The sequence below is a fragment of the Bison bison genome, unplaced genomic scaffold (genome assembly GCF_000754665.1).
Source record: "Bison bison bison isolate TAMUID 2011002044 unplaced genomic scaffold, Bison_UMD1.0 scf7180017864297, whole genome shotgun sequence".
Lineage (NCBI taxonomy): Eukaryota > Metazoa > Chordata > Mammalia > Artiodactyla > Bovidae > Bison > Bison bison.
The window spans coordinates 7,766,593-7,793,486 of record NW_011494869.1 but is presented as its reverse complement, the minus strand read 5'-3'; the positions used below and the strand labels follow the sequence as shown (position 1 = coordinate 7,793,486).

General features: G+C 52.7%; 1 protein-coding gene across 4 annotated transcripts in view; it reads right to left on the bottom strand.

Annotated features, from left to right (window-relative positions):
- Positions 1-1,218: 1,218 nt before the first annotated feature.
- TK2 (thymidine kinase 2, mitochondrial) overlaps positions 1,219-26,894 on the bottom strand; it is a 26,824-nt gene continuing 1,148 nt past the window's right edge. For 2 of the 4 annotated variants that reach the window (XM_010851098.1, XM_010851097.1), the window contains exons 2-10: positions 26,150-26,187; positions 20,896-20,970; positions 18,705-18,829; positions 18,120-18,209; positions 15,933-16,006; positions 7,967-8,055; positions 7,322-7,401; positions 4,149-4,229; positions 1,219-3,016 (exon numbers count right to left, since the gene is read on the bottom strand). In XM_010851098.1, coding sequence (XP_010849400.1) covers positions 2,918-3,016; positions 4,149-4,229; positions 7,322-7,401; positions 7,967-8,055; positions 15,933-16,006; positions 18,120-18,203 — 507 coding nt within the window. In that variant the 5' untranslated portion in view covers positions 18,204-18,209; positions 18,705-18,829; positions 20,896-20,970; positions 26,150-26,187 and the 3' untranslated portion in view covers positions 1,219-2,917. Of the gene's footprint in view, positions 3,017-4,148; positions 4,230-7,321; positions 7,402-7,966; positions 8,056-15,932; positions 16,007-18,119; positions 18,210-18,704; positions 18,830-20,895; positions 20,971-26,149; positions 26,188-26,778; positions 26,870-26,894 lie in introns of those variants that run through there. The other 2 variants (XM_010851096.1, XM_010851095.1) reach the window with 2 other exon arrangements.

The window sequence follows — 26,894 nt, the reverse complement described above, 5'->3', positions numbered from 1 at the left end:
AGACACATGTGTTCCGTGAACCTGTCTTGGAGAAGAAAAAGCCAAAAGATGCAAAAATTCAAGAGGACAGCATTAAGTGCTAATACCCATTCTGATCCCACAAGCTTGGCTTTCTCCTAGCTTCTGTTTAATAACAGCTTTGGCCAAGTTCACCATCTTATGGAAACTAGAGGAACACAGAGTTTACCCCAGCCTCCAGGGGGCCACGGGGTTGGGGTTATTAAGAAAAAAAATTGTGTTCATTGACCCTGGCCTTTGGTAAGTGAGTAATCCACTGCCGAAGCCCACTGGGTGCAATATAATTGTTGTTAGATTCTTAACGGTGGAGGCCTGACATTTCCAAGAGCTTGTCCATTATTTTAATAACTGTTAACTCTTCAGGGTGCAGAGGCCAAGGGAACAAGTGTTACTCGTTTCGCAGATAATATAAGCATTTGACGTGAGCTCCCCCACCTGGCTCCAGGAAAACAAGGGTGATGCAGATTCAATAGCACCCAAGGGTAGATAGGTTTTGAAAACACCTTCTACCTGCTCTCAGAGCAATAAATACCTCAATCCTGCCTTCCCCAGGTGGGACGCTGGGAGTCTGCAGGAATCCCAGGAAGTGTCTCGACCATGCACTCCCCAGGCAGGGGGGCACTTCTCATCTAGGTGAGAGGTTCTGGTGGAAAGGAGGCAGGAATGGGAAAAACAGGCTGGGTGACATCATTTCCCAGAGTCCACATTTAGCAAGGGGCTCCTGAGACCTCCACTGTGGGAGCCCACTGGCCAGTGCTGAGGACATCACAACACCAGGTGGTGAGGGTTGGGTGATGTGAAAGCAGAAGGGAGGGGAGGAGGGGCCCAGAGGCACCACGGAACTGAAACCAGGCTGTGTGTCCAGCCTTCCCGCTTGCCTGTCCCCCACCTCCGAGGTCTCTAGCAAAATCCAGTTAGAACGTTCCAGCTTATCTTAGTTGTGCAAAAGTCACCATCCACATCTGAATTTAGGTGTGAATGGTGGGGGAGACAGGGCAGTGTGCCTGATGCCAACACTAGACAGAACAGGAGCTCCAGAGCCATCTGGACGGTAAAGCCCTTGGAGGAAGAAAGCCTCAAACCAGGAAGTCAATCTGGGGACAGAAAGGCAGAAAGAGGCTGGGACCCGATGGTCTTGAGCCACCACACCAGCCCTGGACCACCCACAGCTGCACTTCTATGTGAAGAGATACACACTTCTATCTTTTTGGGGTTTTTTTAATCACATTTCCCCCCAGTACAGATTCTCAAATTGAGCTGTGGGGAAAACTGGACCATTTGTCTGCAAAGTCCCAAAGCTGGTCCCAGCATGTCCAGGTGCCTGGTAGCAGCGGTTGCGCTTCCTGCTGGTCCATCACTGGCGTCTAGGCTGAGACACATCCCCGCCTGTGCAACTGGCCCAGGATCAGTCCCTCCAGGAAGGGCCAGGAGCCAGAGTGCTGCCCTCCAGGCGCTGCCTCTGGGCCCGGTTGCCCTCTGGGCGCTGCCTCTGGGCCGGGGCCACCTGTCACCAATTTCCATCAGCAAGTTGCGTGCACCGGTGCCTCACTCACACGGAGGCTGAGATGAGGCCTTCCAACCTTCAGGCACACCGACCGCCACTCGGGAGAGGCTGAGGCCTGTTCCCCCAAGTTCATAATCAATCCGTACCCCCACGTCTGCACACAGCCTTCTGGAAGCTCTCTCCACCCACCTCCGAAGTTCAGGAGCTCCAGTGCTCCAAGAGCCTTTGCTTGCAAGCCCCATCCTTCCTGTCCAGATTGTCCTTGGAGAGAATGTTCTTCCTGTCTCTTGCTGCTACTTGACTCAGGAGACAGCTGTGCCTTTGATGCACTGTTACAGCTGAACACAGCTAAGACAGTCTCTGAGCTAATAAAGATGGTTCACGCTCTGTGGCCCGCAGTGTCCCCTTGGATGGAAAAACATTTCAAAAAGACTTAAGGCCACTGGTGTCTCTCCCCTGGGCCACAAACTCTGAGGAACTCCAAGGATAAAGCTCATCATGCAAGCCACTAAGGAGGGAGGGAGCCTCAGAAGCCAGGCTGGCAGCCCCTTGCCCTAGCATGGCACTGGGCACACCAGCCTGGGGGGCCACAAGCCACTGCCCTGACAGGTCATCAGCAGCTGCTCAGGCATCACCTCTGTCACCAAGGAGACCGAGCACCATTCAGGAGCCAGTGCATAGCTCTCCTAAGTCGGGGAAGTCCTGATGAGGTGTTAAGTACCATATTAGCCTCACGCTAGAGAACGGATGAACGCTGGGCTCAAGCCAAACGTGGCACAATTTTGTGAAAGTCAAATGCCAACTGCCCTCAAGGACGGCTCAAACCATGAGAAAGTGATGATGCCAGCTGCACACACAGTTGGCCCTCCCCATGCACGTCTGAGGGTCTCCAGAAGGCAAGGCCGGGCTCTGGGATGAGGCAGCCTGGGGCAAGAGATGGGCTGGGAGTACCCAGAAGTCTGAATGGTGCTGACTCCACTGTCACTGGCCGTGTGACCCCAGGGAGTCTCTTAGTCTGTGTGAGCTTCAACTTCCTCCCCTGGGATGGAAGACCATTACCTCGCCCTCCTGGATGGCCTGAAGGGCTAGAGACCATGAGCCCAGCACAAGTCAGGTGGAACTTCCCTAGCTTAGAAGGACCCAGCGGTGGGAAACCACCAGGAGAAGCACCAGGGGAATGCAAGGCTGTGCCACCAGAGGGCATGGCAAACCCACTGGTCCCATTTACCCACAAGGCCCAGGATCCCAGGATGAAGACACTGGGAAAGGAGAGAAGGCCAGAAGGAAGACAACTGTGGGCAGACACAAAGCCCTCCTGAGAGTGGAGCTTTCCAAACTGCTCCTAAAAGCTAGCTTGGCAGCAGCAGGCATTTCTCGGGCATGATCTTTCCTATCCTATGGACCAAGCTTCCGATTCTCCAGAGTTAGGATTCGGTGCCGGTTTTGTTCAAAGAGTTCTAACATTTTCTGCATGTTGTGGTCGGCCTCGATCACCTGGAAATGAAACACAGGGGTCACAGGGCTGCACCTGACATCAGCGTCCTCCTCCCTTCACAGGAGAGAGACAGAGGCAGGCAGGACGAGGCAGGGAAGGGCGCGCAAGCCCACGGTCACAGGCAGGAGGACAGGGAGGTCAGAGCAAAGCCACAACCAGTTCTAGGTCAATCCACATTCTCAACTGTATTTTCACTTAAGAAACCAGGACAGTCGTCCGCGAATGCATTTTTTTCTCATCATTTTTTATCACCTACTTTTCTATAAAGAGGGGAAAAAATAAACTCTCTAGAAAACTCCAGTGGAGTAAGATCTCACTTTCTAGCAACCTCACTGCCTGGAAGAGCCGTGAGCGCAGTGTGTGAGCAGCCCAGACAGATATCCCCAAGGCCAGGCACACTAGTTGGTACACAGGCCCCCCTCAGTTCCCACACTGCACACACACTCCTAACAGTTCACGGGACCCATCTGCCCGCCTGGAGAAACTCTGAGCAGGAGCAAATCAGAAAATGAGGGAGAAGGAAGAAGGGAAACACTGGGCAGAAGCATCGAACAGTTAGAAACGGTGAGTGTCAGCAGGAGAAGGTGCATACAGGGAAAGCACAGGGACCCAAAGGCATTAGCAGTCGGGGGCACACAGTCCTACACACCTCAGCACCTCCTAAGGGCATCACTGTGTGACGGACCAGAACAGCAACTGACGTTCCTTCGGATGCCCTGGGTCACCATGAAAAGGTGCAATGAGGTTCTGGGCCAGCCACCCCCTGGGGGACGGACAGGTGCTTCAGGACGACCACCATCCCAAGCGGTTAAGGCCAAAACCCAGGTCCAGGGGCTCCGGCCATCTGGAATATTCCTCCAGGGACGATGCTGGATAAGTGAGACGCTACTGTGTCACGGGTGTGGTGGCACGGGGACACGTCACCTTCTCCCAGGTGTGTTCAGCTCACTGAGACTCAATCCAGAAAGGGAACTGAGAGACAGGGTTCCTTCCACCCTCCCTGCTTCCTTCTCTCAAATTCTCCAGCTCGGAGGGACTTGGTCCTTGCTTCCCCAGACTGCAGACTGGCCGGCACGCCCGCGGGTCATTTCTCCTTCTAGAGAATTTTTTTGCCCCCTCAGGGGAACTTACCAGAACGGGGGCTGCCACGGGGAAAAGGCTCCCTTTGATGAGCCACTCCTCGTACAGGTGGTGAATAGCATCCAGGTACTCCTGTGGGGGGTGGGGAACACAAGAGCTGTCAGGAGCAGGGAGGGGGCAAACCTCTCCCCTTTCGGGGCTCAGGGAGGTGAGGGAGGGTCAGTGAACACGGAGCACCAGCCTGGACAAAGGAGCCTGCGACAGCCAGCCTGACTCAGGTGGGCCAGCATGATCGCAGCCAAGCTCCCCGCCGGCCAGCCCCGACGGCACAAGTCCACAGTGTCCCTCCAGGGGCTTCCCTGGTGGTCTAATGGTTAAGAATCTGCCTTGCAATGCAGGGGACACCAGTTTGATCCTTGGTCGGGGGAAGATCCCACATGCCGCAGGACAACTAAGCCCGTGTGCCACAGCTACTGAGCTCACATGTTACAACTACTGGAGCCCACATGCTGCAACTACTGAAATCCACAAGCCCTAGAACCCATGTTCCCAACAAGAGCAGCCACTGTATGGAGAAGCCCACACACCACAACTCAAGAGCAGCCCCCACGCACTGCCACTAGAGAAAGCCTGCTCGCAGCAACACAGAGACCCAGAACAGCCAAAAATAAGTAATTAATTAAAAAAAAAAGAAGTTATTTAAAAAGAAAAAAAATGCCACCCTCCAGCATACTCGGCTCCACTGGCGCTTCAGACACACCTTCCTACCTAGCTTATTTTCTGCCACTTCCCCGTCAACAGGGCCATCATGACTTCATGGGGGCCTGGGAAGCCTCTGAACCCTCCCTCCATCCATCCCACCAAGAGGACTGCAGCGGCCCTCACTGGCCCAGGAGCCCTGCTCGGCTGCTCCCATCCCAACAGGCAACTCGTAACCTACGGATCCTCGAAGTCATCAGGACCAACTTCAGCTGGCAGACAAGGTGAGACCCAAGGGAAAAGAGGCCCAGCCCTGCCTCAAAGGCAACCACAGCAGGACTGAGTGGCACACTGAAAGCGAAAGTGAAAACCGCTCAGTCGTGTCCGACTCTGTCACCATGCCTATGTCCACGGAATTCTCCAGGCCAGCACACTGGGGTGGGGAGCCTTTCCCTTCTCCAGGGCATCTTCCCAACCCAGGGATCAAACCAGTTCTCCCGCACTCTCCTGCAGGTGGATTCTTTACCAGCTGAGCCACAAGAGAAGCTCAAGAATACTGGAGTGGGTAGCCTATCCCTTCTCCAGTGGATCTTCCTGACCCAGGAACCGAATTGGGGTCTCCTTCACTGCAGGCGGATTCTTCACCAAATGAGCTATCAGGGAAGCCCACGCTGCTGCTGCTGCTAAGTCACTTCAGTCGTTTCCGACTCTGTGCGACCCCACAGACGGCAGCCCACCAGGCTCCCCTGTCCCTGGGATGGGTTGCCATTGCCTTCTCTGGAAGCCCATGCTTGTTGCCAGCAAACACCTCCTCCTCCCAGCCCCGAGGCTCTCAGGTAAAATGCACTGCTGCCTCTTTATCCACTCACGGGTTCTCTCTTGGCAGCAACAGACATGTCTACAGACCTTGTCAAAACCATTAAGACAATGTTCTGGATAATGACTTGGAAGGACTCCAGCCTTGTCATTTCTTCCAAACATCTGGGTCACCACACAGAGCTGCCATGCCCTGGCCGGCACAGTCCAGCCCCACCACGTTACACCCTCCCTCTAGCACTCCTGTCTCCAGATTGCAGAGAAGCTGCTCAGACCAAGGCTTGGGACTTCATGGCCAGGATCTACCCTCCTGGTGCCCAGGCAGGTCTCTGGAGCTGCACTGGCTGTCTAGACCCCAGTCTAGCTCACCCTGAGCTCAGACTCCCATATCATCCCAGGAAATGCTTTCCCAGCCTGTCTGTTCACCTCCAGTGGCATTCACACAGGACATTCAGTTCAATATTAACTGAGCAACCCCTAGGTGCCAAGCTCTGGGACACATGCTAGGGACACAGAAGGAGTAAGATCTAATCTGAAAAGGTTCGTGGCAGCTTTGTAAGGGATGGGGAGCAAACACATAAACAGTTTGAGAGTATATGTCCTAAGGGCTGTGACCATAATGAAGCACAGAGGCTGGGGAAGCATAACAAAGGGAAGGTCAGGGAAGGCTTCCTGCAGGAGGTGATACCTGAGCTGAGCCTGGAAGGCAAAAGAAACTGCTATGCAAAGAAACGTGTGTGTAACTCATAGTAGGGGGCTTCCCTGGTGGCTCAGCTGGTAAACACTCTGCCTGCAACGCAGGAGACCTGAGTTTGATCCCTGGGTTGGGAAGATCCCCTGGAGAAGGGAACAGCTACCCACTCTAGTATTCTGGCCTGGAGAATTCCACGGACTGTATAATCCATGGGGTTGTAAAGAGTCAGACACAACTGAGCCACTTTCACATGGTAGGCAGTAGGGAAAGAGAGTGTGTGTGTGTGTGTGTGTGTGTGTGTGTGTGTGTGTGTAACCACAACTAGTTCTTTACAGCCAGAGCATGAAAAGGCGGGGAGTGGAAAGGGATGAAGCCAATCACGCAGGATCGGGATGGCACGCTCCAAGTGAGGACTGTATCCTAGAGAGTGGCGAGGCACTGAGGGGGTGGGGTTAGGGAACCGCATGCGTGGTGTTCTGTATTGGACACCTCGCTGAGTAGCGGTACTGGGGCTGGATTTCTGGGGGATGTGAACAGTGAGGGACCAGGCCAGGAGAGCGGTGCAAGCCGGTTGCGACAGCCTGACTAGAGTTGACGTGGCCCTGAACAAGTACCCGGAAGGGCAAGGCACTGGACAAATACCAGTGAGTTCCACCTCCTTGCCGGGCACAGTGCCAAGCCCTGGAGATGCAGAAGTGAGCAGGCGGGTCTGGGGGTGAGAGGGCACAAAGGCGTGCCATCTTCAGGAAGTGGACTGGAAAAGCCCTGGGGACACCCAGGCAGGAACTGGAGAAGGGACAGCTCTGAGCGTGGCGGTGCCCACCACTGAGTCCGGGGCCACAAGAAGTGAAGCGGACTCGGACATGCACAGGGTCTCCGGCCTCAGAGGAAGTCAGAGTTCACCCTCCCACATGCTCAGTTCCTGTTTCTCTTCCTGCGAGGAGGGCACGATGACCTCGCAGAGGGTGGGGTCAGACTGGGATGCAGCCCCTTTCCCAGGGTAGGGGGCTCTCACCAGTGGGATGACCTTCTCCTCCTCCCTGCATCTCATCTTCAGCCTCTGGTAACAGGTCTCAGGAGTGGTCCGGAGATAAACTGAGATTTAAAAATATATATACATGTGGTTTTCACTGCTCCATTCAAAGCTTGGAAGTGAAAGTGAAGGGTGGGAGGAAGGAAGGCACAGGGGCAGGGCGTGCAGAGAAGAATCTGCCCGCAGCGCTCAGCAGGGGATGCAGAGCAGCTGTGCGGCCAGACAGGCATCTGACCCTCGCGGCGACTTCCGTTGTCTTCCTGTGTCACAAGCCCCACAGGGTCACTGTAAGACTGAATCAAGTCCTGTGTGTAGACAAGAGCTTAGCACAGGGCCCGGCTCCTGGCTGGTCTCAGTTACTGTTCAGGTTCCGTCCCTCCTCTCTCGTGAACTAAGAAAAACCCATCACATCACAGAGGACCCAGGGGAAAGCAGTTTGAGAAACGTAGGCTTCTCCAGGAGGAACCAGAAGCCCGGTTCTGTGTGCCCTTGGGGAGAAGGCTGAGTTAACACAGGAAAGAATCACCTATAGAGAGGGCCCCACCCACCACCCCTGCTGGTTGGGGGCCCAGCCAAGCATATCCTCGGTGAGCCCAGGGGAGGGAGGCCGGGGAGGGGCCATCTCACCTATCAAGTCGATGGACACGTCGATGTTCCTCACAATCCAGTCAAACCATTCCGACAGGACCACATAGTCCACTTCGGGCATTTTCCCACTGTAACGAGAGTTGCGAGGGTTTTATTCTCCTACGAGATAGCTCCTGGACTACGTCACTCCCCCCAAAACATGTGGGCATGGCTTCTGCTGAAAGGGCACTGCCAGGGGCACCAAAGCAGAGTGTGATCACAGGACACTGGGCAGGTAGTGACAACAGGGACCCTAAACACCTCCAACCTCCCACTCCCCGGGACGGTTCGTGGTACCAGGCTGGCCAATAAGTTTGTTTCCGTAACACCTCATGAAAAAACCCAAACAAGCTTTCTGGTCAACTCAATAAAATGCAGCAAGTGTCATGGCACTGCCTGAGGGGAGAAATTCAGGCTTTGAACTCTAAGCCAAGGAAGGGGCTATAAAGCCTGTCCCCAAAGCACAGGGACAGCGCCCAGGCTGGGAGGTGGAGTAGCAAACCCGTCTCACCTTTAGAAATGTATTTTACGGAAATGATAGTGGATGCCCACTGTAGCATTCTTTGAAAGACAATGAAAAACTAAATCATGGTACATCTATGTAACAGAAAAACCATGCAGTCACTGAAAGATGATGCTATAAAATAATACTTTATGACACGGAGAATGCTCACAATCAAGTGCTCATCATTCAGTGAAAACAGCAGGATATAAAACTGTTGTATATGGCTTGACCCAACCATATTGTCAAGGGTATTCATCCACACATTCTGAAAGAAGGCGGGAAAGAAAACCACCAGAACGTTAACACAGCTTTTCTTTGAACAGTAGGACTATTGGAAACGTTTCTTTATCCCTTTCTGTGTTTTCTAAAACTTAACAGCATAGTAGCTCTCAAATCGCGACTTCACTTTCATTTTCACTTTCATGCATTGGAGAAGGAAATGGCAACCCACTCCAGTGTTCTTGCCTGGAGAATCCCAGGGACGGGGGAGCCTGGCGGGCTGCCATCTATGGGGTCGTGCAGAGTCGGACACAACTGAAGCGACTTAGCAGCAGCAGCTCTCAAATCAGGGAACAGAATGGGGGTAAGAATTACTACATATTTAATGTGATAACTGGAAAAGAAAGAAAGGAAGGGACTTCCCAGGCGGTCTAGTGGTTAAGGCTCTGTGCTTCCAATGCAGGGGGCGTGGGTTTGATCCCTGGTCAGGGAACTAAGTTCCCACATGCCACACTACCCAACCAAAAAAATTAAAAAGTCATAGTAATAATTAAAAAAATAAAATGCTATGTAAGGAAGAATGCCTGAGAGAGAGACAGACCCAGCGTCTCTCCTCTGCCCTGGTGGAAATGAGCATGGAAGAGGTGGAGGTAGGGGCAGCAGCTGGAGGAAACAGACCAAGAGAGGAATTCGGCCTTTCAACATCCTCCACCAGTCTTGAATATCATCCTGAATGGACCCAAACTGGAGATGACAAGGCCAGCTATGGGGGAGTAGCGGTGCCTGAGTTGTGTGTAGCTGGGGGAAGTGGGAGAAGAGCCTGGGAGAGAGGGTGGTCTGCAGCAGCCTGCCCAACTCCCCACCCGCTGCCCTGCTTCCAGGTGCTGGGAACTGCCTCCCACCTGGGGCAGGGGGCAGGGTGGGCATGGAGAGAGGCGCTCTGGGGATGACAGGCTTGAGCAGCCCTGCCCGGGGGCCCAAGTGACAGAGCACAGCAGAGACTGGGCGGGGACTCCTCCTCTAGTGCTTGAGTCCAGCCGATGCCATCAGGGTGAAAGAGCTGTGCCTGGCCAAGCAGCAGAAAAATACGCACTGCCGGGGGTGGGGGGTGGGGTACCAGTGGGCTCCAGTGGTGGCTCAGATGGCAAAGAATCCACCTGCAAGGCGGGAGACCTGTGTTTGATCCCTGGGCTGGGAAGATCCCCTGGAGGAAGAGATGGCAACCCACTCCTGTATTCCTGCCTGGAGAATCCCCATAGACAGAGGAGCCTGGCGGGCTACAGTCCATGGGGAGGCAAATTCGGACACAACTGAGCGACTGAGGACAGCACAGCACCAAGCAGACTAGTATGTGAGGACCCCCACTCTCAATGAGTGGGGAGGCTTCGAAGGGGAGTGGGGAGGAGGAAGTCCTGGGACACTGCAGAGGGGACTAAAAGTCAGGTAGTAAAGGTACCAACTTTGTGATCACAGGCTCTCTTCCAAGACTGCCAGGCTGGCATGGTTGCCCATTCCCCAATTCTTTTTTCCTATCTCCTTGGGCTTCCCTGGTGGCTCAGAGGTTAAGTGTCTGCCTGCAATGCGGGAGACCGGGGTTCGATCCCTGGGTCAGGAAGAGATCCCCTAGAGAAGGAAATGGCAACCCACTCCAGTATTCTTGCCTGGAGAATCCCATGGACAGAGGAGCCGGGTGGGCTACAGTCCACGGGGTCACAAAGAGTCGGACACGACTGAGTGACTTCACTTTTCACTTTAAAAGTAGCCCGGGATCTATTCAGGGTCCATCCCACAGGCCTGAGTGTTTACCTTCAGGGCAGACCAACTGGTCTCAGAGACATGCTCTCCCCTGGCCAAAGTGAGCTGATGGATGTAGGTCACAGGGGCCCAACCTGAGCAGTGAGACAGGAGGGTTTGCTGGGGTTTATGATAACCAGGCTTCCTCACTCTTAGAGGAAAGCACTGATGAGATACCCACCCTGTGGCCAGCAGATGAGAAGCCCGGTTCCACAACAGCCATTTTGTCACCAAGAGGGAATCACATATTGACACAAACCAGATAGAGAGTGCTGAAACAGAGAACAGCACTTTGCTGTTGTTGTTCAGTCACTAAGTCGTGCCTGAATCTTTGTGACCCCGTGAACTGCAACACGCCAGGCTCCTCTGTCCTTTACTATCTCCTGGAGTTTGCTCAAATTCATGCCCATTGAGTCAGCGATACTATCTAACCACCTCATCCTCTGCTGCCCCCTTCTCCTTTTGCCTTCAGTCTTTCCCAGCGTCAGGGTCTTTTCTAATGAGTCAGCTCTTTGCAACAGGTGGCCAAAGTATTGGAGATTCAGCTTTAGCATCTGTGCTTCCAACTGAAACAGCACGAGGGCCACTGAATAAAACCGACCCCCAAGTCTAATGATAAGACAGCCGGTAACAACCTCAATGTTCATGCTACTCAAGCTGGGCTGCAGCTAGCTGCAGCTTAGAGTATTTGATATTCAAAACACCACACCCCTCTTCTTGACATGTTTTCCTTCTTGGGAGCAAAGCTGACTCCAAGCACATGAGGATTTGCAAAAAGGAAGCTGCTGATGAGCTCCACCCCCTCCACCAAACACATGGCCTGGGGGACACAGCACAGACTGGCAACTCAAGGGTGGGGGCAGTGGGCAGTATGGAGGAAGGCTGCCCCACAGTCTCCACATTACTGACACTGGACAGTGTGGTGTCAGACTGCCCGAGGACATCACCGCTGTCTGCGAGGCTCTGTCAAATCCCACAGCTGGGAGGATCCCCTTAGCTGTGACCACCAAACTGAGTCACAATTCAGGACACACGTAGCACAGTGCTAACTAAAACCAAACTGATCGACACCACAGAAGTGTCACGTGTGCAGCGAGGCACACGGAGATACGGGGATGGGGTTCATTCCTGAGGGGTCTCTGGGGCCTGAGAGCTGCTGCTCCAGGGGGTCTCAGGACACCTCCTGGGTTGCCCAGGAGAACCCAGGGCTGAGGGCAGACAGAGAAAGCAGGACTTCCTTTCTGGAAACTCTCCTTGGAGGTCCTCCGTGCAGGTGGCTCCAGGGCAGCCTCCCTGAGGGCAAGATCCGGAAACCTCTTCCAAGATTGCCAGGAGCCATTTGCTGAGGGCTCCAGGACTTGGTGGCTTGCCTGCTGGCTCAGAGGTTAAAGCGTCTGCCTGCAACGCGGGAGACCTGGGTTTGATCCCTGGGTTGGGAAGATCCCCTGGAGAAGGAAATGGCAACCCACTCCAGTACTCTTGCCTGGAGAATCCCATAGAGGGAAGAGCCTGGTAGGCTACAGTCCACGGGGTCGCAAAGAGTCGGACATGACTGAGCTACTTCACTTCACTTCACTTACAGGACCACTGGCTGCTGGCTGAGCTGAGTGAGGAAATGGGAGCTGGCTCCCATGATTCTGGGGGATTTCAGGCAGCAGGCATTGTTTTACCTGTATCTAGTTTTCCTCCTGGGACTCTGCCCAGCTCCTCCTGTGTCTGCCTCAGGAATGGGGTGCCCTGAACCACTCCCAAGGCACTGCTTTTATTTCCGCAGAACACACAGAAGGGGGAAACCTCTCTGCAGACCCACCTACTGGTGAGCTGAAGGGGTTTCACCATGCCTTCCCCTGATCCCAAGGAGTAAAATTTGAGGTCCTGGGTCCACAGGAATCCTGCTGACTGGTCTGTTTGGCACAGTTTGTTGCCACCTTCCCCCTGAGGTCCAGAGAGCCCCTAGTTTGCACAGCACAGGTTAAATCAAAAATCACAGACTCAAATGCCAGCCTCCTGTACACATTACTTTCTTCACAAGACCTTGTGCGGTCAATGTCCGCCCCAATTTATAGATGAGGATAACTGAGGCCCAGAGAAGACTGGCCTAACTCTGTCTGAGAAAGCCTGGCTCACCATGGCCCCCAAACCCATATGTCCCCCAGTTGCATCACTCGCCCCCGTCTCCCATGTCCCAGGGCATATCCAGAGTCTCTCTGGCCCCGGCCTGAGGAAAGCCACAGCTCTCAGGCCTGTGACTCAGGCAGTGAGTGCCCACTCGGGACTGAGTAAGGAGGAGCCCAAGCCCAGGACCCACTGGGGTGGTGGGAAGACCTGCCTGCTGTTCCCAATGCTGGGCCGTAATGGATGTCCCTGGCCCCAGCCCCAGGTGAGTCAGTGTGTCATCTCCCCAGCTGGGCCCCACTCAGGCCCCCTCCTTCTACTCTTAGAAAATGCCAACCAGGCAATCCTGTAAAACCTGTGTGCTCAATGATTCTGCCCACGGGGCTGGGCCATACAACGGCCTGCGTGGCCGCCTTAACTGCCGAGTCTTCCTCTCCACCTTCAGCTGTTCATTCCAGCACAGTTGCCCACACCTCAGTTCTTTAGGCCCTTTAAGTTTTTAAGGAGACTGTGGAACCAGAATCTTCCTCGTTGCCAATTAACCCCTGGTGGCATAATTGCACGTTCTGCCCACCCCAAAGCCGCTGGGGTGGGGATGTGGGCCCAAGAGGCGGGTCTCTCCGCAGGGAAGCTCCTCAATTGTCCCAGGCCCAAAAGTTAAGAAGGGCCCTCCAGACATTTTGCTTTAGGGGTTAGAATTCCAGTATGTGGGCTTCTCTGGGCACTCAGGCCTGCAACTGCAATCAGCAAGGCCAGGCCTGTCCTACTTCCTTCCATCCCAGTCCCTCCAGACTCCAAGCCAAGGCTGCCAGGGCTTCGAAGAAAGGGATCAACCCCAAGGCTGAAGGGGCAGCAGTAAGGGCCATCCCCACACAAGCTCCCAGGTAGGAGCCAACATCCCACACAAACCGTCTTGTGGTTCCCAGCACCCAGTCAAACTCCCCCCGGCGGGAGGGGAACCGCAACATCCTATTCTGGGTACCAGCAAAGGATCCAGTCAAACCCAGCCCTAGATGACACTTGATTTAGGCTCACGGTGATAGCAGTCGGTATTTGCGAGGAGCCGAAACCTCTCCAAACGTCTGCTCTCACAGTACCAATTCACTGGGAAGGCCCACTGCACGGAGAGTAACTGGGTTTCCACCCTTCCTCCCTATCATCACTTCTTTAGCTCTGGCCAGAACACTGTTGACCAAGCCTGCAGAAAGAAAATCCTGAGCGCGGATGACATCCAGAGACCCTGAGCACAAAGGGACTACAACAAAACCCCCAGCAACCAAAATCTGAAGCCACAAACATGAAATGAAGAAACCGCAGGTGGTGCAGGCAAATGAGGAAACCCTGCCCCATGAAGAACTTTGATCTTGGCAGGCCGCCTCCCCCCACGCCAAAGACAGCCGCTCACAGGACTGGGCTCTTGCTTTCACAATCCCAAAGGTCCAGGTGAGGCCCTGAGGAAGCCACAGGGGCAAAACTCCCAGGGACCACCAAACGCTCCCCTGCCCCCAGCGACATCTGTGTGAGGGAGTCTGCTCTCGTGAGGGCAGGAGACGAGTAAAACCGCAACAAGTGACCACTGGAGGGGCTCCCTCGTCCTCCTCGCTCCTCTCCTCTGCCCATCCTCCCTGTGGCAGAGGCACTAATGAGCAGGCGCAGAACAGAGCGAAGAGCTGTGTAAATCTAGCAGTGGACACCCCTGCTCCACGGACAGCCAGGCAGCCAAGGCACACACGGGGCTCCAGCATCAGAAACGCTGCCTGCCGGAAGGGCAGAGCCCACAAGAAAGTTCTGAGGACTAAGGACAAAGCCAGTCAGGACTTGCCCTGGCTGCCCACCCTGACCCCACAGCACTGAGGAGGCCTGGAGGGGATGGATCCTTGGCAGCTCGGGACCCAGGGAGAAGCCTTTATGGACCCCTCAGAGGAAGGGGTGAGAAACGGCTGGGGGACAAGTCTGGCTGGAGAGCAAAGACCTGCCTCAGGCCCCGACACCCAGCAGGAGTTAACAAGTGTCACCCAGGTGCCAGCTCTGTGCTGGGTCCCAGCTAGGCCAGCAGACCAGACATGCTCCTTGTCTTCAAGGAGCTTACACTCCAGTTGGTGGGGCATGTGACAGACAAGAAGTACATGTATTTAAGCTAAGCTGCATGAAACTGCCATTTTCATAGGTCACAATTGGTCAAGTTTTAACAATTTCATATGGTTCAACCTAATCAGAAGTTGTCTTAAATACTATGAAGGAAACCAATAGAAAGAAGTGATTTTCCCTGGTGGTCCAGTGGCTAAGACTCCATGCTCCCAATGCAGGGGGCCTGGGTTCAATCCCTGGTCAGGGAACTAGACCCCATATGCTGCAACCAAAGATTCTACATGCCATCAATTAATTAATCAATTTAAAAAAAGAAAAGAGTAACAGACTCAACCCATCTAGACAAGGGGGTTGGGGCGGCTGGGGAGAGGTGATACGTAGGACCATAGTTGTAGATGGGAGAACCAGGGAACTGGGGTGTACAGAGTGGAAGCAAGATACTGGGCCCAGCTCTGAGAGGGATGAAGTTCAAGGCAGCAGGAGGCAGTGACGTGGGGGAGATGGCAAGGAGAAGGGAGCAGGCACACAGCTACCAGGAAGGGAACGGCAGGGAAGAAGCTGAAACTTCAGACCCCAGCCTGCAGCCCATTTCCCCCAAGACCCCCAAACATCAGCAAACAACTGAGCACAGGAGCGGAGGGCCCCACACCTCTGAGGCTGCAGCACTGAGGGCGCCCAGCCATGTCTGTGTGGTGGAGTCTGCTCCCACGAGGACAGAAGACATCCTCGAGTGAAATCGCAACAAGCACCATGCACGCCGTGCTGGACTGACGGCTCTACTCGCTGACTTCACCCCACCACGTCTTGTCCCACTCTGCCACGTAACCCACAAGGGCCCTGCCCCCTCTCAGACTGGGGTCAGCTGGTGTGACCTGCTTTGGCCAATGGAGGTCAGCCAACATGAAGCCGAGACCTGAGAAAAAACTAGCACTTCTGCCCTCTGGCCACCGCCACGGGAAGTGAACGCCCAGGCCAGCTCACCAGTCCCAGGAGAGGATCAGCAAGCAGACGAGAGATGAGTCACCCCAGTCACCCTCCCCGGGCCACCCCAGACCTGCCAAACCCTGGATGCGTCATCAAGCCCAGCCAAGGTCAGCAGAGCTGCCAGGCTGCCCACCCTGGACAGTCGAGCCATCAATATGGTTGGTTGCTATACCATCTATCTGTCAACTAGTAAATGAGTTCCAATTTTATTTCTAAAAATTTAATGGTTGAATAAATTATCGATTGTGCAAACTACGATACCTTCTGTACAAGTTTTCTACAAAAACGTATCTTGCACTGTAAATTGACCGCTCCATCAACCGTACAGGCAACGTCTAAAAGAAAACAAATGTTATTTACTAAACTCGAGCAGGAAGGTCAGGAAGCCTGGAACAATAACTGTTGCTCCCCTGCCTCTGGTCTATGCTGAATACAGAACTGAGATGCCACCGGGGAGGGGTTTGGGGGGGGGGCGGGACAAAGAACCATGTGTCCAGCCTCCTTGGACCTGGACCCTCCCTACGCCCTGAGGCTCGGTGGTCAGTGCAGCAAGGCAGGGCGGAGAGCCTGTCGGTTGCAGCCTCTTTCACGGGAGGGGTGCGGCTCCACTGGACTATGGGTTTGGGGAGTGCTAGAAAAACTGCTAAGTGACGCCCGGGAAAGTGGCGGCAAGTGCGAAGTGCAGTAACTATTAATGACCCAGCAGGTGCGTCCACTGAAGCAGAGGCAGAGCTTTGAGGGGACAGGGTGTGGCTTTCTGCAACCCCAGCAGCAGGCTCGCCAACACCTGCCTTCACTCAGGGCTGCTGGGGATCACGCAGTCCTTCCTAACTGTAAAGACCACGCCCAACCGCGGGGGGAGGACAACACTGACGGCGCCACTCTCCGCCAGCAGGCTCACACCCTCCAGAGGCCTTCCCTTCGTCCACGGTGCCCCATTGGGAAGGGCGAGGTGCCCTGACTCCAGACACTTGAATGGGTAAACACTGCTCTCGCTCAGCCTGCCCATGGCACCCACTGGGACCTGGACCCACAAATCAGAGGCCGATTCAAAGCCACAACCTGAGTCAAAGCCATGTCCTCTCTCTCCTATCTGTCCATCCATCTTCCTTTCTATTCTTCCATCCTCTCCTTACTTCCAACTCTCTCCTACCCATCTTTTGTAGCTCCCCATTTATCCCTCTTTTATCCTCTTTCCTAGTCTGTCCATCTCTCTCTCTCTCTGCCTCCTTCCTGATACATTTCATTAAACAGAGGAACACACATATGGCCCATTATATGTAGATATACTGGACACAATTTCTGTTTGCAACTGAGTGCCCATTCAGGAAAAAGTAAGGTGAGTGCCAGCCTCAGATCCTCTGACATGTAACTTTTAGACAGATCTTTGGGCTTCCCTTGTAGCTCAGCTGGTAAAGAATCCGCCTGTAATGCGGGAGACCTGGGTTCGATCCCTGGGTTGGGAAGATCCCCTGGAGAAGGGAAAGGCTACCCACTCCAGTATCTTGGCCTGGAGAATTCCATGGACTGTGTATAGTTCATGGGGTCGCAAAAAGACGGACATGACTAAGCGACTTTCACTCACTCACTTGGGGAGAAAGAAATTCAAACAGTTCTGCTTGTATCTTTTTTCATTTTAAAAAACACACAGATTTGTAGAAGGATGAGAGCTATGGCTGCAAGTGCCCAGCCCTGCATCAAACCAAGTGGCTATGTCAAGAGACACTGGCCGGTGGATGTCCCGTCTCCTGTAAGGAGAGCCTCCAAAGCCAGTCTCTCATGCTGGACTGCCATTCTGAACCCCAGGTGCCAATCTGGATCTCCTCAGAGCCCCTGTTCACACCCTCCGGCTGATGAAAGGGGCCAAAGCAGCCATCTTTGTGCCCAGGTGATCTTCCCCAATACCTGATTGGCCCAGGGCTGGACACCTGACCCAAGCTGAGCCAATCAGGTTCTTTCTCTCAAGAATCTGAACCAAGAACGTGAACAGGCCTCCTGAAGGTTAGGTCCACGGTTCTCATGCAAACAAACACGGCATGCGTTAAAATCACCTGGAGGGCGGGATAAAACCCAGATTGCTGGACCTCATCTCCAGAATTTCTGATTCAGCGGGTCCAGGATGGGGTCAGAAAATGTCGTTTCTAACAAGTCTCCAGGTGCTGCTGCAGCTCCTAGTCTGGGGACCACACTTTTGAGAACTGAGTTAAAGGGCATTGAGCCCAGGAGCCAGCAGGTCATGAAGACGTGGGCTCACGTGGCATCGTAGCAAGTCCTTGGCTAGCTGAGGGTGGGGCTAGGGGGTCTGGAGCCTGGTCCTCAGAGAGCAGCGGGACTAGAAACTTGGACTCCAGAGACAGAGAAGGCTGAGCAGCTCCTTGAAGGTTTCCCTTCCTGGCAACCGAATGCCCCTCATTTGATGAAAATTGAAACCAAGCATGTGAGACGTACCTGCGGACGAGTATGCTGGTCGAGCATGGTGAGCTGCACGTACGTCTGCAGCGTGAGGCCCCATCGACAGGCATCCTGGTACATCAGACCCTGCGGGGTGGTGGGGGTTGGGGGGAGAATGCAGTGCTGTATCTGCAGGACTCCCTGACTGTGGACCCAGACCCCACCCATCCCTTTCTAGCAGCCAGAGCTGAGCCTTCTGGCCGGGAAGGAGGTGGAAGGAGCACAGGCACATTATAGCCCCTGCTTGCTGGGTCCATCCTTGGCAAAGTGCACGGGGTAGCTTCAGACGGAGCCTGGGGCATAGCCAAGTGCAAACCCCAACTGGAGGTTTACCAGGGAACCTGCAAGGAGACCTGGGTTTCTTCTAGGAGAGGGGTCGGGGTAGAATGAGCAGCTGGAGACTACTCCCCAACCCCCACCCCACGGAGCTGGGCGAAGCACTTGCGAGGGTTTGGGAGCACTGACAGGAGGGCTCTAGGCTCCCTACGCGCCCAGCCAGGCCTCAAAGAACCTGGACCTCAGAACACCAACCTGCCACCGTTTTCCCTCTGTCCCCTCGCCCGGTGCAGGGCGGGGACACACCTCGTGCACTAGCACCGCCGTTCCCGTACACTTGAGAAGCTGGTGGTTCACACAGGAAACCGCACACTCACCAGCGGATTATGGCCTCGGACATTTCTCCACTTGGGCACAGGCTCTGTTAACACCTGCCAGGAGAGAAGACGTCAGAGAGCTGCTGCTCCTCAGTTCTGAGCTCCATGAAGGCAGATGAGTGTTAGGGGTGGGATGGGGACAGAGTCAAGACCTGGGCACCCAGGCTGGGCTAAAATAGTGGAGCAACCCTCCCTGCAAGGTCAGAGCTCCACCTAGACATGGCTCCCGGTGTGACTTCCAGAAAGGATCTAAGACCCACCCTGTCCACCCTGTATACAAGTACACACACGTATCCCCTCCTCTGCTGCCATGGGGGCTCCTTGGGGGCAAGGGGAGTTCTCCCAATCACACCTCCTGTTTTCCATCCTGTCCCTTAGTACCCACCACAGAGGGCAGGCAGGGAGGTGAGAGAAGCCAGGAGGGAGGCTGCTTCATGCAGCTTGAGCCCAGCTTCTGGTTCAGGGGCTCTGCCGTGACCCTGGCAGTGAGCTCTGCCTCCATTTCCTCCCTCTGATCTCTGCACTGGACACACCGATGGGCAAAGGATCATGTTTCTTTTAGTAGCTTCCCTAAACTGTGCAGGTGAGTTCTGGAAAGGATTTAAACGGTGTTCTTGGAGCCAAGACTTTAGAATATATGGGGATATTTGGGGATCTTCAAGTGCATGTGAGCAGGTGCCACAGGTCACAAGAGAGCAAAGGAAAGCAACGCATGGGACCCTTGAGGAGGAGCCCCCGCCTTCCCCCTTTGTGCCTTCGCTCATGCTGCTGTTCTGCCCAGTATACCGCCTCAACTTATTTCACCCCAACTTTCATTACGTGGAAAGCTCATGCATACCCTTCAAAAGCCAGCTTATATCTCTTCCTCTGTGAATCATTCCCAGCCCCCTCCCAACCTTCCTCTCCTTCTTCTGGGTCTTCATTCCATTCCTATCCTGTGAGGAGCAAATGCTGTACCACTCAGGCTCACCAGAGGCTGAGACAGAGGCAGTCTTGACTTGCACCCCATCTGTGGGACAGTCATTCAACACACACTGAGCATCTCCTGTGTCAAGTACCACACTAGGTACCAAGGATACAGCAAGAGCAAAACACCCCAGCCCTGCCTTCACGCAACTTTAAACCGGCTAGGGAAGCAAACATTAATCAGATCATCACAGAAAGTTAGCACGTATTTTCAAACCCTGAGAAGTAGTATAACATAGGATACAGAGGGGCCAGAAGAACCTACACCAGGGAGGGTAACCTAGCTGGGGAGGTCAGAGAGCAGAGCTGAGATCTGAAGGGTGGTTTTCTTAAAGCCAAAACATTTTTGTATTCTGTGGAGCCAAACGAGGGCACAGGCCCTGGAGCAGACAGCCTGGGCTGGGACACAGCACCACAGGCACTAGCCAGGCGACTCTGGCCGAGCCATGTGACCTCACTGAGCCTGTTTCCTCCTTTGCAAATGAAGCGATAGTAGGACCTGCATCACAGGGACCACTCTTGGAAGGATGAAATCAATTAGATGATAATGAAGCCTCAACACAGTGCCTGGCATAGAGTACCACCCTCATTAGCTGTTAACCCTCACTGCTGATGGTGGTGGTGTTCATTGGCTCCAAGGTCTTCAGTGAGAACAAAAGTGCTTCTAAAGCCAGGGTGCAGGGGGCAGGAATTTCCCTGGTCCAGTGGTTAAGACTCTGCACTTCCACTACAGAGGCAGGGGTTCGATCCCTGGTCAGGGAATTAAGTTGCCACATGCCACTCGGCTGGGCTGAAAAAAAAAAATAGAGTGCCAGTGAGAGTTACATTGCTCAGGACAGGTGTGTCAGGAGCCCCCCAGAGCCCCACCTCCCTGGGTCTGAGGATTCATGAGGAGGACTCATAGGATCCAGCATATAGTCATACTCACAGCTAACTACAGTGGGAGGTTACAAAGTATAATCAGCCAAGGAAAAAAGTGTATGGAGCAAAGTCTGAGGAAACCAGGCCCAAGCTTCCAAGGGGCCCCTCCCTCCTCTCACACGGGATATTCTCAATTCCCCCAGCAGCATTTCTGCTGGGTAGGGCTGGTTTGCACCCCTTATGAATCCACCAAGCTTTTGCAGGTCGCTTCAAACCTAGTATGGAAGCCGTACCTCGATGTCTGTTGAGTTGGAGAAGAACTCCAGGCATGTTGTCTTCCCACTGGCAATATTGCCCTCCACACAGACCTAGCAAAAGACAAATGCATGTTAGGACCAGAAAGTGAGTGCCTGGGGGAGTATCAGGACGAGTTTCTAGGGAAGCGCTCAGGTGAACAGCATAACTTGTTCAGTCCAAGACCCCAGTGTGTACACAAAACCTCCACAGGAAACCCCAAGGTCCAGTTATTAGCAATTAACAACTCAATTCTTCCCACTACTGGCAGGCTCCAGACCCACCAGGCCACCACCCTCCAGGACAGATGCTCCCTTACGTCAACCCACAGACCCCACAACTTGTCCTCGGCCACCCTAGCTCTGCCCTTCCCTAGCTCAATCCCTCAGACTCTTAGATTTTAGGCCAAATGGGATACTACTCAGCCATTAAAAAAAGAATGAAACTGGGTCATTTGTAGTGCTATGGATGGACCTAGAGTCTAACATACACATTAAGTAAGTCAGAAAGAGAAAAACAAATGTCATATATTAATGCATATGTATGGAATCTAGAAAGATGACGCAGATGGGTCTGTTTGCAGGGCGGGAACAGAAATGCAGACATACAGAACAAACGTGTGGACACAGGATGGGGCAGGTATGGGTGAGATGAACTGAGAGAGTGGTACTGACATATAACCTACAGTCTGTAAAACAGATAGCTAGTAGGAAGCTGCTGCATAGCACAGGGAGCTCAGCCTGATGCTCTGTGACGACCTAGAGGGGTGGGATTGGGGGTCTTGCATCTGCTCCCTGAAGCCTTTCCATGGGCCAGGCACTGTGGACTCAGGAGTCAGTCCGAGCTCCCACTGAGCTCATAGGTGTGAGGATGGGGAGGAAAGTAAAAGGGAATTACAAGAAAAGATGCTCACAGTGCCATGGGAGCACAAGGCCAGCCAGCACTGCTCTGGAGAATGTGCCAAAGTTTACCTCCCGCTTCCTCTGCTGTTAGGCCTTCATTCCAACTTCCCATGATTGTAACTGACGCTGTGATGTGCCATCTATCCTTGTTTTTTATTGGGGGGGCGGGGGGATGTTGCACAGCTTGTGGGATGTTACCTCCCTGACCAGGGATTAAACCCGTGCCTCCTGCATGGGTTGGAAGCACAGAGTTTTAACCACTGGACCACCAGGGGATTCCCTATCCTTATTTTTAAATAATAACATTTCATCTTTTCTGAAAACAGATTTAAGCATTCTCACAATAAGAAATACAGGGAACTGACAAAAAAAAAAAAAAATCATTCCTAATTCCAGAGATAACCATTATTTAAATGTTTAATCAGAATCAAACTTTTCAGAGGCAAACAAGTTTGAGCCCCAAAGCCCCCACCGGAAGAATCAAAATGTATATTATCCTATTAAAGACCCTGAGAAATCTGCCATAAGAAAGGAACTTGCTCAAATGTCCAACCAAGTGGGATCCATGCACTTGAGGGAGCAATATCACCATTCAGCAATAAACAGAAATGAAGTGCTGACAAACGCAATAACGTGGATGCACCTCAAAACATACGAAAAATGAAAGCAGCTAGTCATGAGACCAAATGCTGTATGATTCCATTTCATAGAAAATGTCCTGAAAAAGCAAATCCTCAGAGACAGGAAGCAGAGTAGTGATTGCCTGGCTCTGGGGGAGTGACTGTAAATGGGCAACAGGTTTCTTTTCTGAGTGATGGAAATGTTCTAAAATTAGATTGTGATGTTGCACAACTCCATCAATTTACTAAGAAATCATTAAGCTGTAAACTTAAAACAAGTCAATTTGGGGGTATGTACATAACTTAATAAAGCCATTCTTTAAAAAAAAAAAAAAGGAACACAGTTTAATTTTAATCTAACAGTCAAAAAATTAAGACTTTTCACTCTCACCCCTCAAATTCTCTCTCCCTCTCCCTCATACATACCCACTGTTACGACTTCCCAACTTTCCTTTAACCAGACTAACAATTTCTTTCCTTCTTTACCCCCAGACAGTTCACATATTATTTCATTTGGATCATACTTTATATATTTTTATCCTCTTCTTTTTTATCTCTTACAAAGTAAGTACTTTCCTAGGTAGTTAAGTATTTTCAAAAATGTGATTCTGGATGGCTGAATAATATTTCATCACATAAGATATACCATGAATTATTGACATCCCTACTGTTGAATGTTACATTCTCTCCAGTTGCTTTTATTATAAAATTGTGTTGTGATATTTTTGATACGATAAACTGTGCTGTAGTGATCCTTCTTGTACATAAATCCTTGTCACTGGCTCCAATTATTTCCCTTCAATAGACTTTTAGGAGTATAATCAATGCATCCAAGGATACGTGAGTTTTTATGACTGTTGATGATGATGCCAAATTACCCTCTAAAATGCTGTCCCAATTCACACCCTTTTTTTCTAAATGAAAAAGATGGATGGAAGAGCATGTGCCTTTTACCATACTGTGCCAATACTGGGCATATCCCCTCCTCAATCTTCATTCATTATGAATAATAATGTCTGTCACCAGGCAGTGTTATTCCCTGTGGGTTCTGTACTTTGCGAACACTGTCACAGTGATCCCTGAAACAGTCACAACTAAGAATTATTTGCATAGATGGGGAAACTCAGGCTCTGAGAGGTTAAGGACTTGTCTACCTCTACTAAAGAGCATAACTGGGGTTTGAACCACATTGTCTGATCCACGCTTTCCTTACTCCATTTCCAAAAGCATTTTTTTTCTGTTAGGGAGGTGGAGTACTTTCTTCTGTTTATTAGCTATTAACAAATTCCCTCAGGAAAAGTCCGTTCATATTTTGTTCACTTGAAAACGTTAGTCACTTCTTTTTAACTCAATTTTGGAATTTATTTTGCAATTCTGGGCAGTGACTCACTCCCCAGCTGTAGCTCAGCCCAGATGTTCCCTGTCTAGTTCAATCCCATTGGAGAAGGCAATGGCACCCCACTCCAGTACTCTTGCCTGGAAAATAACATGGGTGGAGGAGCCTGGTAGGCTGTATGTAGTCCATGGGGTCGCTAAGAGTCGGACACAACCGAGCGACTTCACTTTCACTTTTCACTTTCATGCGTTGGAGAAGGAAATGGCAACCCACTCCATGTTCTTGCCTGGAGAATCCCAGGGACGGAGGAGCCTAGTGGGCTGCTGTCTATGGGATCGCACAGAGTCGGACATGACTGAAATGACTTAGCAGCAGCAGCAGCAGCAGCAGTTCAATCCCATGGGATGTCCCATGGGCACCTGAATTCATCACTCCCCCAATACCCATTTACAGCTTCTGTTTCCATTCCTGTCTTCAGGAAAGGCTATACCATCTACCCAGACATTCAGGGCCTTCTTACCTCACCCATCAACTCATAACACCTCTCCAACCCTTCTTGTGGGAGCAGCCTTCCTGCTGGCCTTTCTGCCTCCAGTCCGGCCCAGCCAGGCCCCCTATTCCCTATCTATGGTCCACCACCTCTTCCTGAGAGGTAAACCAGATCACATCCAGTAAAGTCTTTCAGTGGCTGCGGGTGCTGGGATCTGCCTCCAGGCCCTGTGCCGGACCAAAGGCTCTCCCCAGCCACCTCTCTGGGACGACCACAAGCCTCAGGCTCTCATCCCTCTGTGACTCGTCCCTGCAGTTCTCGATGCTCCAACACTCCAGCCTTGCCTTGTCCTCCTTCTCCCAGGAGGCCTCGAAACTCCCCAAGGCTACCCTCAGTCATCCTCGAGAAGCTCTGCCCCTACTCCCTTCGGCTCTAGATCCACCATTGTCCTGTTCACACTGTCTCCCCCATCAGACCAAAGGCTCACCAACAACACAGGCTGCTGGAGTCCCAGGTCCACAGGGAACTCAGAGGATTTGTATAATTAAGAGCCTCTCTGGAACAGACTGCAAGCTCCACACCACTTCCTATGGACCACCTACTGTGTGTCTGGGGGATATCAGACCACACCCAGAAAGCACCAAGGATAGGCCTGGCTCACAAAAATGCTAGCTCAATAATTAATAGCATCAATACCCACCTGGCTCGACTTACCAACCCCTCCCCCAGCTGTGGTGCCTGTCGCCATACCCTACCGCATGTTTAGTTTCAACAAACTTCCATAAATCTCAAGCATTTTCATCACCAGCCCTCTCCATGTGACTGCTCTCCGTCCCAGGCCCTCTCCATCACCTCAAATACCCCCAGGGGGCCTGCCCACACCTTCCACCCTCTACAGACCCCAGCCAAGGTACTCCTGCCCACACCCACCAAGTAACTCCCTCTCCATCCATTATCTACCAATCTGCAGCTCCCTGAGCCTCTGGGCCAATGGTGACCAAAATACTGCTCCACCACAACCAGCTAAAGGTTTAAACACCATGGGCATGTCCAGTTTGACCCTCCTTTGACCTTCAACCTCATACCAGGCACAATCCCACCCCAGAGCTGGCATCTCGAAGTCACTGCACTGGCGGAACCCATGTCTGTGGACCCCCATGAATTCTTCGTCTCCTCCCACTCACCTACCCTTCTCAGCATCAGTGGTCTGGGGGCAGCAGTCAGAAGACCTGCCTTCACGGTCAGGTTGTCAGCTGCTAGCAGTCAAACTAACCTTCCACTTTACAAATCCTTTTGTAATCATTCATCTATTCAAGTTAATAGTCCAAATTCACCCAGAGGCTATGAATACAGGTATTCTCCTACCTGTGTGGATTCTTAGCAAAGACACACCAGAAACTGTTAACAGAGGTGGTCTCTGGGGAGGGAGCCTGGGGCCCAGGAGTGGACAGCTCTTTATCCCTGGAGATGCCCTTGTATTTGCTGTTTGGTTTTTTTTAATGTGCACATATTCCTTCACGCTTCTCCTCAAAATATGTATTTTGTGTGTGTGTGTGTGTGTACTACTACTACTACTACTACTAAGTCACTTCAGTCGTGTCCGACTCTGTGCGACCCCATAGACGGCAGCCCACCAGGCTCCCCCGTCCCTGGGATTCTCCAGGCAAGAACACTGGAGTGGGTTGCCATTTCCTTCTCCAATGCAGGAAAGTGAAAACTCAAAGTGAAGTCGCTCAGTCGTGTCGGACCCTCAGCGACTCCATGGACTGCAGCCTTCCAGGCTCCTCCGTCCATGGGATTTTCCAGGCAAGAGTACTGGAGTGGGGTGCCATTGACTTCTCCGGTGTGTGTACTACACATATATAATCCTACACTGGAGAGAGCGCACGTTAGAGAGAGACTTACCACTGATTTTTTCTCTTTTTCATTTTCTCTATCTTTATCTAGAAAAGAAAGGAAACCAATTTTTAAACGCGATTTTAAATAGCTCACTCTTCGGTCATTGTTATGCTTGCTCCCTGGCCTAGAAATGTTTTCCAGTAACACCTGGGACACTCCCTCAGTGGAGGGAGGCAGACTGGTGTCTATGCCTTGAAACCGAAACTGCCGCCCGGATGCTGTTGGCATGTCTAGGCCACCAATGTGCTCAGCTTTGTTCACAGAGTATATTATGCTTTCCATTTTCTACACATTTTATATTTATGACCCTCACTGATGGGTGTCCAGCCAGTTAAAACGCAGAGTGGCCTCCACTCGAAGCTCCCGGGTAGGAGAGGTCGGTGGGTATGGACTTCGGCACAGGACTCAAGTTTCTCCTGCAGGCCCCGGGGCTGACATCGCGGCCCACCCAGCCCACGGCGGGTTCTGAGGTGCCACTGAACTCCAGAACTTGGCTACAACGGGGGCTCTCATTTCTGAAGGGCAGGGTCTCCAGTCCCAATGGAAAAGGGAGGGCATTGAACCTAACCGACTCCCCCACCCCCCGCTTGCTGGCACCTCCCCCAAGGCCAAAAGAATGGACCCAGGAATGGCACCGGAAACCCTCGGGGAGGAGGTTCTTTCCACTCTTTAGAGGGTTCCGCAGCTCCGAACAGACGGGCCCAGGGCCCCAAAGCCCCACCGGCTACTGCCGGCCAGGGTCCGGGGCACC